The sequence below is a fragment of the Miscanthus floridulus genome, chromosome 18 (assembly GCF_019320115.1).
Source record: "Miscanthus floridulus cultivar M001 chromosome 18, ASM1932011v1, whole genome shotgun sequence".
NCBI classification, from domain to species: Eukaryota; Viridiplantae; Streptophyta; class Magnoliopsida; order Poales; family Poaceae; genus Miscanthus; species Miscanthus floridulus.
The window spans coordinates 2,368,603-2,381,452 of record NC_089597.1 but is presented as its reverse complement, the minus strand read 5'-3'; the positions used below and the strand labels follow the sequence as shown (position 1 = coordinate 2,381,452).

The following is a 12,850-nucleotide window of genomic DNA, read 5'->3' as shown; positions in this document are numbered from 1 at the left end:
TCAACGATCTCAAATTCCCCCCACGTATGGTTTTGGTTTGGTTTTCAAAGTCGTTTGAGACTTTTTTGAGGTACGAAAATGATTGAGCACATCACACAGCAGTTGGTCTAGTATATATAGAGAGAGAAAGACGACGAACTAGGCGATCGGAGCCAAATGAGAGCCACGGCGCGGCGCCACCGCCATGCAATGCTGGCAACGGTAGCTACGCTGTTTCTCGGACGATTCTCTAGTCCATGCCATGGCAGACCTAGCTCATATATTGCTCATTTCTCGGATGACTTCTGTTGATTTGGTCCGGTCAGATCAAGGTAGTTTTCATGCATGTAACGTGTTTTTTTTCTTCTTTGGGTCAGATCGTATATGTTACGCGCGTAAGCTAAGTATTTCTAGAAACAAGCTTAATTAGCATGTCCATTTGTTCGTTGCTACATAGAATTCAGCAGCCACGTAGCATCAACTAGTGGATTAATATTGGCCCAAACTAAAACCAGCGATCTCAATCTTTGATTCATAACCACGTGGCCAAGTTCGTCACTAGAATTCAGCAGCCACACCTGTTCAGTTTACTTAGCATGCCCATGTGTATGCGTCGCTAGAATTCAGCAAGAAATTAAATTTCTGCCAATGGCATCAGAATTTATTGAACGAACATATAACCTCTGAGACTGAGAGGGAACCAATTGTCAACGTTAGAAAAATATTTGGTTTAGCCTCTACTTGAATAGTCAAAGGAATTTGGACTGCGGTTTTCGATTGTATGACGATGCTATCTTATTAATCTGTCAGAAGATAATCTGATGCAAAAGCCTGTTCACTTGGACTTATCAGCCTGGCTTATCAGTTATGATATAGTGTTTTTCTCTCACACCGATTCAGCTTCAGCCGGCTTATCAGCCGCAGAAACCATCAGCCAAACAAACTCTGCTGTCCACCGTTGATTCTTTTTCTTTTACAGAACACGACTTTACGTGTCATTAAGAAGGAGAAAGCAAGTTACACGCTTGAACCATCCGTAGGCGAGATGCCAGGATTGAACAAGCTGGGCAACGACAATGAAAAGAAAACAAGGCCGAAAGCACTAGCAGAAAAGAAAACAAGGCCGAAAGCACTAGCGCAACCCGGAAGCCAGAAGCGACGATATAGCCGTGATTCCGTGAACCCCGCGGAGATCCACTCGTTGCCCTCCTGAATCACCATGCCAAGCTCTTTAAGAGCTGTGGAAGACTTGCGCTATTTCCACAGGCGTCAGCAAACAAGCGGCACTGCCGAGTCAAACCCCTTCAGCAACTCCTTGGGCACTTGCCGCCTGGAGTCCATGTCCATCCACCAGTCCGGCAGCACTGCGCCCGGCACCGGCGTTAGCTGTTCCCAGCCAAGCGGGCGCAGGACGCGGCACCAAAATTAAGTTCCCTGGCGAAGATGCAGGAGGTTAACCGTCTCATCCTCCTGGGCACAGAGCGCGCAATCCGCTATTCCGCTGTATCCTGAAGACCGGGTCTTCTCCTTTGTTCTCCCGTCCAGACACGGCCGTGGAGAGCCAACCAGAAAAAGAATTGGACCCTTGGTGGCGCCGATGCTTTCCAGAGCTCTCCCTCGCTCCCAACATGGAAGACATTCGTCCCAGGAAGAACGCATCGATCGATAGGCGAAGGATGCTGTGTATGTTCCATCTGGTGACCACCTCTAGACGAACCGATCGGTGGCCAGCAGTGGTAGCTCAACGGTCTGATTTACACCTAAACTACTAGCGTGGTTTGATTTCCCCTCTCATGGCATCACGTAGGATAAAAATGCCATCTAAATCGTCCAGGGTGTAAAAACAGACGTTTTTATTTCCGTAGTTATTAGAAGGGACCACAAACCAATTTTATAGATAAGGAAGGAAATTTGGACTTTGATAATAGTTTAGGGCATACTTCCTTTGTACCAAAATAGATGACCTTATAGAATTCAAATTTTGACCCAAAATACTTGAGTTTCTTACTTTTCAATACGTCTTTCTATTTTCCCAATACACCTCTATTTCTTTACTTCTTGAGTTGCATTTTGATCATGGGGGCCGTCAGGCTCCATGGGTGATCGAGCTGAGCTCCACCCGTCCCACCGCCGGTGGCCACTCCGGCCCCGGCGTCCACCCACAACCCCCAGCGCCGGTGGCCTCCCTGGCTCCGGTGTCTGCCCAACCCCAACGCCGTGCGGCTATTCCGGCCCCGACGTCCACCAAATCTAGTTCTTAGCCCCTCGCAGATCCACTCAGCTGCCGCCATGGAGCACGGCTCTTCTTCCCGGCGCTCGTGGGTGGACGAAGTGGAGGAAGAGGAGGCTGCCGGGGACCAGCCTTTCATCGCCATGTCGCCTGGCCTGAACCCCGACGCGCCACCTTTCTACGGGGGCTCCTCGCCGGCCGGCTCAGGGTATGGCCAAGGTTTTAAATAGCCGGCTAAGCCATTTAGCTTTTTATGTCCGAAAACAGGCTATAGCCGGATATAACGGGCTATAGCGACAGCTAATGGCTAACTTGTACATGAAAAAACTTAGCTAAATCATTTTCAAACAGCTATAGCCGGAGATAGCGAAGGCTATAGCCGGAGATTTAAAACCTTGGGTATGGCACGAGGCTCTCCTTCACCGACTCTGAGGCCTCAGAGGATTCCGAGCCCTACTCCCCCGTCTCCGGTGGGGAAGGGGAAGGCCGTCGTTGTTGATGGCCGTCGCCGCCGCCCACGCCGCCATCGTCGCGCAAGGAACCCGGAGGGCTTCATGGCTGCGGCGCGTCGTAGTCATCCCCAATGGGAGACCCTGCCCCTCCAGCTCGCCGACGATGGGCGGCGTCCGTCCGGGGCCGCTCTCCCTGCGCGGTTCTCGGGTCCCCATCGGGGGAGTCAGCCCCCCCAGCACGCTGTCGACGGGCAGCGCTCGTCCACGGTCGCCCACCCAGCATGACTCTCGGATGCTCCGGACGCCGAGGGGTTTCATCAGGTGCGCAGTCGTCGTCGCTGGCGCCGGCGCGCGCCGTCGAAGCCGGCGAAGCCAGTCCCGCCCAACCTGGTCGGTCTGTGCTTCAACTGCCTGGGAGATGATCATGTCAAGGCGGATTGTATCTTCCGGTCGCGGTGCACCAATTGCAGGAGCGAGTGTCATCGCGCCAGGGATTGCCCCTTCCCACCCATGGCCATGGCTAGGCCTGGGAAGCGCGCTCGTTCACCTCCGAGGATTGCTCGAGGCCGTCGTGCTGCGGCCCGGCGGGAACCCGCCCTTCGTCGCCCGGTTGACGCGAACGACACGGCCTCTGCACGATCTGCTTCAACGGGCCGCTCGCCGTCCGTTCCTCGTTGCTGTGCTCCGCCAACACCGCAGCCGGCGAATGCGGCCTCTTCTCATCCTGTGGTGGAGCCTTCTCACCCTACGGTTGTCGTCCCGGAGTCTGGGCGGGTGACCATAACTGCACAGCTGCCGCGGCGTATCTTGGAGCTGGTCGTCATGCCTCGCTCTTCTGAGCTTGAGGCGGCGGAAGCGAACCTCAGGCTTGCGCTGGTCGCTGTTGTCACGGGTTACCAGACATCCGGTATCCGCAGCGATGGTCCGTACCTACCTCGCCACCCACTACGGTCTCGACGAATCGTCGACAACAGTCCACCGCCATGACCCGGAGGATTTCGTCGTCAGGTTCTCAAGTCGCGTAGACCTGGAACGGGTCATGGGCACCCTGGCGCCCAACGCCCCGTTCTCTCTGATGTGGCGCCCGTGGCGTCGAACATCCCTGGCCTACGGTGGTTCCTTCCGATTCAGGGTGCTGGTCAGAATGCGACGCGTCCCTCTGCACGCGAGAAGCACGGAGGTGGCGCAAACTATCCTTGGCTCGGCATGTGCTCGTATTGAGCTTGCTCCGCCGGAGGTGACCCCTGTGGATGATGATCGTGAGTTTTTCGTCGCTGTGTGGTGCCTTCACCCGTCGCTGAATTCTTACTTTTGGTATTAGCTGAATTCTTACTCTCATCGAAAGAGGATGACACTAGAAGTTAGGGCAATTTTTTGGTTTATTTTCAAATGTAAGTTAACCTGAGGGGTTGGGAATACATATTTATACGCCGCTAGCTAGCCAAGCATATGTCAAGATGTAATCCTAGATGCTAAGATGTTGTCCTAGATGCTGTCCTAGATGCTTGTCCTAGATGTTAAGATGTTATTCTAGCCAGTCAAGGATGTTGTCCTTGCTGTAGCTCCACAAAGACCAGCCAACACAGAGACTTATTCATCATTCTCTCCCTAAGTTTTGTGCGTCGTCTTATGGGAAAGTTGAAACATCCCAGTCCTGGAGCAGAGCTCAAGGAACTTGATCCTCCTAAGAGGCTTGGTAAGCAGGTCCGCAAGCTGATCCTTGGTGTTGATGTACCTCGCCTTGATGCTCCCTTCCTCCAAACAGCATCGGATGAAGTGGTACCTCACCCGGATGTGCTTACTCCGTTCATGAAAAACGGGGTTTTTTGCCAGGGTCAGAGTAGACTTGCTGTCTATCCTGAGCTCCACCGCTCTAGTGTCTCTGCCGAGGAGATCACCAAGCAGTCAAGCGAGCCAGAGCGCCTGAGTCGAAGCGGTGGAGACCGCTATGTACTCGGCCTCGTAGCTAGATAGGGTCACCACCTGCTGCTTGACCGACTGCCAGCTAACAAGGTACTTGCCGAGGAGAAAGAGGATCCCGCTCGTGCTCTTGCTGGTGTCGATGTCGCCGGCGTGGTCACTGTCGCTGTACCCGACGAAGTGTGCCACCCCAGGACACCTAGGGTAGTAGAGGCCGTAGTCGAGAGTCCCCGCAACATATCGGATGATCCTCTTCACAGCCTGCTGGTGCTCCGTCGTCGATCGCTGCATGAACCGACTAATGTAGCCGACGGAGAATGTCAAGTCCAGCCGTGTGTGGGCGAGGTAGCGAAGGCTCCCCACAAGACGTCGGTACTGCGTAGCGTCCACCTCCTCCGTCGTGCTGTCGCGGCTCAGCTTCAGCCTCTCCTCCATCGGAGTGAGAGCTGGGTTGCAGTCGGTGAGCCCAGCTAGCTCAACGACGCGCTTGGCGTAGGTGGTCTGTCGAAGCGTGATCTTAAAGTCATCCTGGTGCACCTCGATTCCCAAGTAGAAGGAGAGAGGCCCCAGGTCACTCATCTGGAAGGTGGCCTTCATCTCTTCCTTGAATGTCGCCACCTCCGCATCCTTGATGCCGGTGATCACCCGGTCGTTGACGTAGACACCCACCAGCAGAGCATTACCTCCACTGCCCCATCGGTAGATGGCCGCCTAGTGCGGGCTTTGCTCGAAGCCCATCCCCTTTAGCGTGGAATCCAACTTGGCATTCCACGCCCTCGGTGCCTGCCGCAAGCCATAGAGGGCCTTGCGCAGGTGGAGCACCTTGCCCTCCTTGACATCCATGTGATGAACACGCCAGCCCTCCTGGGTAGCTAGCGCAAGGAGGAGTCGCACGAACTCCATCCGTGCCACGGGAGCAAAGGTGTCGTCGAAGTCCACCCCCTCCTGCTGCATGAAACCTCGTGCCACCAAGCGAGCCTTGTGCTTGACGATGGCGTCGGCTTCATCCCTCTTCAGCTTGTACACCCACTTAAGGGTGATCGCGTGGTGGCCACGAGGAAGGTCAGCAAGCTCCCAGGTGCGGTTCTTCTCAACCACATCCATCTCCAACTGCATCGCGGCGCACCATGCCGCGTGTCTCTCGGCCTCTGCGAATGACCGAGGCTCGCCGTCGTCACATGCAAGATGCAACTGTGCCTCCAGATCGTGAGGCACTAGTCCCGGCACCGGCTGGTCGCTGAGAAGGTTCTCCATCGCACGGTACCACAATGGCTAGTCGTCGTGGTACGCGTGATGCGCTCCTCATCGTGAGAGAGTAGAGTAGCGAGCTCAACCGGGCTATGCTCGACACAAGCTAGTGTTGGAGTAGACGTGCCTAGAGAGGTGACTGTCGGTGCTGGAGTGCGTGGCGTTGCCAGCTGTGGTGGAGCCGGCGAAGGATTCATCGCAGCCGAGGTCCTGGCTGGAGAGCGTGGTGCTGTTAGAGTAGCAGGCGCCAGGGTTGGTGGAGGCTTGAGGACTGGGGTAGACGCGCTTGTCGAAGAAGAGCTGCCTACTCCCCCAGCTCCCTCGAAGTGGACGTACTCAATAGTGAAGTTGTTGTACGTCGGAGCCGAGCCGTTGTCCACCGCCTTGTCCCACGTCCATCCTCGTCCTTCGTCGAACACAATGTCGCGTGCCATGCGCATACGCTGTGTCTTCGGGTCAAGGATGCGATAGGCCTTCGAGCCCTCTGCGTAGCCGATGAACACTCCCAGAGTGCTCTTGTCATCGAGCTTGCTGATGTGGCCAAGCTCCTTGGCGAATGCGAGGCAGCCAAAGACCCACAAGTGGGAGACCGCCGGCTTACGCCCATGCTAAGCCTCGTACGGCATCCTGCCATCGAGCGCCTTGGTAGGTGAGCGGTTGACGATATAGACGGCCGACACCACCATCTCTCCCCAGAAGACAGCCGGCATCCCCCTCTGCTTGAGAAGGGCCCGACGCCGTTCTGCTGTGGGTTGTATGGCGCGGAGTAGTGGCGCTGAATGCCCTCATTAGCGCGGTACGATGCGAATTCAGCCGCCGTGAATTCGCCGCCATTGTCGGTGCACAGCACGCGCAGCTTGCAGCTGCACTCCGCTTCCGCAGCAGCCTGCGTACGCCTGATGACGTCCGCAGCCTCTCCCTTGCTGCTGAGGACCATCACCCACATGTAGCGGGAGAAGTCATCGACGAGCAGTAGGAAGTAGCGTCGTCCTCCCAGTGTGGCCGGTGTCATCGGGCCACACAAGTCCCCATGGACAAGCTCGAGCCTCTCCTTGGCTCGAAAGCTTGCCCGCTAGGGAAAGGGGAGTCGCCTCTACTTTGTCAACACGTAGACGTCGCAGAGCTGGTCCACATGGTCGAGGCACAGCAGGCCTCGCACCATCTCTGTGGCACTGAGCTGCTTCAGGGCCTCGAAGCGAAGGTGCCCAAAGCGCTCATGCCACTGCCACGTCTCGTTATCCCGACGAGCAGCGAGACAGAGGGGTTGTGCCACCTGCACGTTAAGGACGTAGAGTCAATTTGCGCTTCTGGTTACCTTGGCAAGAAGGCGACGACGGTGATCCCAAATCCTCATGACTCCATCCTCAACCACCATGCGCGAACCATTCTCATCCAGCTATCCCAAGCTAATGATAGAGTTCCTCAATGTGGGGATGTAGTAGACTCCAGTGAGCAGTCTATGCTCACCAGACACGGCGGTGAAGATGATAGAGCCGATGCCCTTAATCTCCATGCCGGAGGCATCCCCAAACTTGATGGAGCCTTGGAAGCTAGAGTCAAGCCCGGTGAAGAACTCTCGTTGACTGGTCATGTGATGGGTGGCGCCGGTGTCGAGGCACCACCCGTCAGTCTTGTCATTGCTGGAGCCGTTGCCGAGGAGGGCATGTGCTTTTGGCTCGTCAAGGTGGAGGAGGGCCGCTGTGGCCGGTGCCGCTGTGACCGATGTCGCTGGAGGTAGCTCGATGCTTGCATGTGCCATGAACAGAGTCGGCTCCTCCTCCTCCGCCTGTGCGACATGGGCCTGGCCGCATCATGGCTGTCGACAGTCCTTGGCCCAATGGCCAAGCTGGGCGTAGTTGCGGCAGGTGTCGTCTCGTGCCGGCTTGTGCCTACCGGCGGCGCCGCCTTGGGCGCCTCCGCGGGCATCACCCTCGGCATGTCCTCGCGCCCTGGCCTGGGCGTCTCTGCATGCCTTGCGTGGCTTGCCACGCTTGCAGCCGCCTATCGCGGAAGAAGGCTCCCCCTTCTTCCGGTCACCTTGGTAGGAGCTTCCCACCAGTGGTGATGGGCCCCGAGAGAGACCGTGGCTCATCGCTGTCGACGACCTTGAGGTGACCTATCGCCTCCTCGATCGACATCGTAGAGAGATCCAGCAGAGACTCGATCGAGCGAGCCATCTGCTTGTACTTCTCGGGGACGCTGCGGAAGAGCTTTTCGATAGCTCTCTCCTCGCTGTAGGTGTCATCGCCGAACTGCACCATCTTCTACAACAGAGTGTTGAGACGAAGAGCAAAGTCATCAACGTCCTCACCTGGCATGAAGGCCAGGTTCTCTCACTCCTTGCGAAGTTTGGTGAACATTGCGCAGGTGAAGGAATCAAGCGCCACTTCTTGGCTCCATACTCGCCACAACAAAACGGTGTCGTGGAACGTCGGAACTAGATGGTCATGGGAACGGCCAGGAGCATCCTGCGTGCACGCGGCATGCTAGCACAGTTCTGGGGTGAGGCGGTGCACAATGATGTGTTCCTCCTCAATCGGACGCCGATGAGTGCGCTCGTTGGGTAGACTCCGTTCCAGGCGTGGCACAGAAAGAAGCCGCCCGTGCACTTCCTGAAGGTGTTCGGGTGCGTCGCCTACGTTAAGCGCCTTCGCCCGCACCTCACCAAGCTCGACGACCGTGGGCACAAGGTGATCTTCATCGGCTACGAAGCAGGCTCCAAGGCGTACCATTTCTATGACCCCACCAGCACATGCGTCATCATCTCCCGCGATGCCACTTTCGACGAGGGCACGAGCTGGGACTGGGACAACACCTCTGCTGATCTACGTCTAGAGCCGTTCACCATCGAGCAAGAGTACGAGGTACGGCGCCAACGCACTGCGCCGCAGCCGCCAGCCCCATCGACACCAATACACGCGTCACCGAATGTCCCACCTACAACCTCTCCACGTTCTACAACTTCGATCGCCCCTATGGGGACGCAGATCGAGTTCGCAACACCGCTCAGCATCGACGACAACCTTGATGCAGATGATGACGAAGGCGTGGAGCATCGGTACAGAACACTCGATGGCATCCTTGGCACGGACGTCGTGCCCGGGCTGGCACATCGTGGCGGCGAGGAGACCGAATTGCACGTCGTCGGTGTGGAGGAGCCCAGAACGCTGAAGGAAGCCGATGGTGACCCAAATTGGGCTGCCGTCATGGAGGAGGAGTTGAAGTCGATCCACGACAACAACACCTGGTCGCTGGTGGAGCTCCCCCACGGACAGCGCGCCATCGGTTTGAAGTGGGTGTACAAAGTCAAGCGCGACGAGAACGGCAACATCGTCAAGTACAAAGCACGTCTCGTCGCCAAGGGCTACATGCAACATGCCCGCATCGACTTCGAGGAGGTGTTCGCACCCGTCGCTCGTCTGGAGTCGGTGCGCCTGCTCCTTGCCATCGCGGCGCACTCCGGCTGGTCCGTCCATCACATGGACGTGAAGTCGGCGTTCTTGAACGGTGAACTCCAGGAGGAGGTGTACGTTCAGCAGCCGCCAGGGTTCATCAACGACAAGCATAAGCACAAGGTGCTCCGACTTCACAAGGCGTTGTACGGTCTTCGGCAAGCTCCTCGCGCATGGAACCAGAAGCTCGACGCCTCGCTGCTGGGGCTCGGTTTAGCCGTTGCATCAACGAGCATGGGATGTACACCCATGGAAAAGGAGGAGGACGCCTGATCGTTGGCGTGTACGTCGACGACTTAATCATAACCGGTTGTGATACAGGTGCGGTGGCCAAGTTCAAGGCGCAGATGAAGAGCACTTTCCGCATGAGCGACCTCTAAGCACTCTCCTACTACCTCAGCCTGGAGGTCACGCAGGGGCTGTCGGGATCACTCTCCGGCAAGGTGCCTATGCCGCCAAGATCTTGGAGAAGGCGGGGATGACTGATTGCAATCCTTGTGCCACGCCCATGGAGTTGAAGCTCAAGCTGCTCAAAGAGGGCACGACGCCGAGTGTGGATGCCACTGAGTATCGCAACATCATTGGGAGCCTCAGGTATCTGTGCAATTCCAGGCCTGATCTGGCGTACGCCATGGGCTACCTGAGCAGGTTCTTGGAGGCACCACGTCGAGCACATGGCTGTTGTGAAGCGTGTCCTCCGCTATGTGGCGGGCACAATGCACTGGGGGTTCGTTACCACCTTGGACAGAAGAAGGAAGCTACACCGACGCTGCTGGGATACTCCGATAGCGACCTTGCAGGGGACATAAATGGCCGGAAGAGCACCAACGGGCTCATGTTCTTTCTCGCTGAAGGTCCGATCGCCTGGCAGTCGGCGAAGCAGAAGGTGGTCGTGCTGTCGTCCTGTGAGGCGGAGTATATCGCGGTTGCAGGAGCAGCGTGCGAGGGAGTCTGGCTGGCTCGTCTACTGGCTGAGCTCGTCGGAGGCAAGATCCTCGTGCCCAAGATCAAGGTGGACAACAAGTCCACCCTCGCACTCATGAAGAATCCAGTACACCACGACCGGAGTAAGCACATTGATGTCAAATTTCATTTCATCCGGGAGTGCTATGACAGGAAGCTGATCGACGTCGAGTTCGTCGGCACCGAGCTGCAGCTGAGCGACATCCTCACCAAGGCGCTCGGTCGTGTTCGTTTCCAGGAGCTTCGTCAGGAGATCGGCATGGTAAAGCTAGCATAGGTGACTCAAGAATTAGGAGGAGAATGTTTGAATAAGTCCTGAGCACTAGTCTGTTTTTCCGCTTTCAGATAGGATAGAGCTGGGCGATGCGTGAATAGCGCGCACGCCGCACACTGCAAGCAGCAAGTCCCAGGCCGTTGGGATGGCAGCGGTCAAGCACGAACGAGCCGTGTTTCTCTCGGTTAGGATAGAGCTGGGCGATGCGTGAATAGCGCGCACGCCGCACACTGCGAGCGGCAAGTCCCAGGCCGTTGGGATGGCAGCGGTCAAGCACGAACGTGCCGCGTTTCTCTCGGTTGATTTCAGCCGTGTAATCTTGCATGTATTTACTTTACATATAGAGTTCAATACAATCAGAAAAGCTGCCAGTTTTTAGCAGCACCAAATCCGTGTCCAGATTGTGTTCGCGTGTGTTTCCACTCTCCCTCTCGAGCTCGCCCATGAAAATCGACGTTTCTAAGGCATTTGACTCGGTATCATGGCCCTTCCTGCTTGAGGTCCTGCAGCACGCAGGTTTCAGCAGGCGATGGAGGGACTGGATGGCGCTGATCCTATCAACAGCAAGCACCAGAATACTGTTAAATGGAAGGCCAGGGGAAAGAATCTGCCATGCAAGGGGTCTGAGGCAAGGAGACCCGCTGTCGCCGATGTTGTTTGTCCTGTCGATGGAAGTGCTTAACGCACTCATCCTCCAGGCCGAACAGGAGCAGCTGTTCTTGCCGCTGGGGAACAGCGCCATATTTTTCAGGGCCTCCTTTTATGCCGATGACATGGTCATCTTCATCAAATCAACAAGGCAATCTCTGATACTGCTGTTGTCTATCATGGAAGCGTTTGAGCAGATATCGGGGCTGAGGACTAACAAAGAGAAAAGCAAGGCCACGCCGATCAAACTGCTCTGAGGAAGAAACCCAGCTTGCTGTTGACACTTTTGGCTGTGCCGTGGAGGCCTTCCCCTGTCGCTATCTTGGCGTTCCTCTGTCCATTAGAAGGCTCCGCCGCTCTGACGAACAGCCTATCATCGATGCGGTCTCGAACAGAATTCCAGCATGGAAGGAGAACCTCCTAAACTTAGCCGGCCGTGCTACTTTGGTCTCGGCTACCCTCTCAGCGATCCCTGTCTACATCTCCATTGCAGTCTGCCTATCGCCCTGGGCGATTGACTGTATCGATCGGAGTCGCAGGGCGTTCCTTTGGGCCGGTGCTCACACGGTCGCTCGTGGAAAATGCAGAGTGGCGTGGCGTATGGTCTCCATCCCTAAGGTTCTGGGAGGGCTTGGTATTGTGGAGCTGCGTCGTCTCGGGATCGCTCTTCGTCTGAGATGGGAATGGCTAAGGCGAACAGACCCAGATAGATCCTGGCATGCGTTGCCATCACACCCCGAGCGGGCTGCTCGGGCTTTCTTCCAGGTTGCAGTTCACGTCGAGGTGGGCAACGGCTCCAACACGCTTTTCTGGACAGATCGGTGGATCAATGGCCACTCCATTGGACATATTGCTCCTGCCCTCCTGGCGGCGGTGCCGGCCCGGCTGAGGCGCCGAACGGTCAGCTCGGCGCTGCACGACCGAGCTTGGGCTAGAGACATAAGAGGGGTGCCGACGGTCCAGGTGATCTTGGGCAACCTGCACGTCTGCGATCTGTTGCAAGGGGTCCAGTTGCAGCTGGATGTACAAGATCGATTCGTCTGCCGTTTCAGCGCAGATGGAGTTTACTCGGCGTCATCGGCCTACAAGGCGATGTTTATTGGATCGGTCAAGCTCCGAGGAGCAAAGCAGCTGTGGAGCAGGATATCCAGAGGAGGGGTGAATAGACCTGTAAAAATTTAACTTAATCTGAAGTCAAATTCATCCGTAGCGCTGTCGTTCTGTGAGCGCGGCACTGCCACACTAAAAAGCGGTACTACCGCACCTGTAGGAGAGATTAGTTCACAGTTCAAAATCTACCCAACGAAATTTAGATCGAGTAAATTTCTTAGCTTTCTGCAGGGTAGTAGATCACAGATCGACAGCTGAAAGTGGTGGAAACACCACACACAAGTAGATCGGCCTCAAACCCTAAAAATTACCTCAACAACAACAAGAACACAAGTGTAGCAACACAAGCACAAGATGACACAAGGATTTATCCCGTGGTTCAGCTCGTCACCAAGGCTTGCCTAAGTCCACGTTGTTGAGGTATACCACTAAGGCTTAGGGCTTTGCAACCCTACCACGTTCTCAAGTCAAGAGAGTGAACTTTTGAGATGAGGGGTGATTTTACTCGCTGCAAGAGATAGTTACAAACCTTTTGGGGCTACCACAAACTTGGCAAGCTCACCCAGCGACGCTC

The 12,850-nt window shown here is 56.0% G+C and overlaps 2 protein-coding genes across 2 annotated transcripts; both read left to right on the top strand.

Annotated features, from left to right (window-relative positions):
• The first annotated feature begins 9,759 nt into the window (after positions 1-9,759).
• LOC136521294 (secreted RxLR effector protein 161-like) lies at positions 9,760-10,598 on the top strand. The gene is made up of 2 exons (XM_066515002.1): positions 9,760-10,506; positions 10,590-10,598. The coding sequence occupies exons 1-2, from the start codon at positions 9,760-9,762 to the stop codon at positions 10,596-10,598; spliced, it is 756 nt and encodes a 251-aa protein (XP_066371099.1).
• Positions 10,599-11,766: 1,168 nt separating this feature from the next.
• Positions 11,767-12,348, top strand: LOC136521292 (uncharacterized). Its single transcript, XM_066515000.1, has one exon. The coding sequence runs from the start codon at positions 11,767-11,769 to the stop codon at positions 12,346-12,348; it is 582 nt and encodes a 193-aa protein (XP_066371097.1).
• Positions 12,349-12,850: the final 502 nt, after the last annotated feature.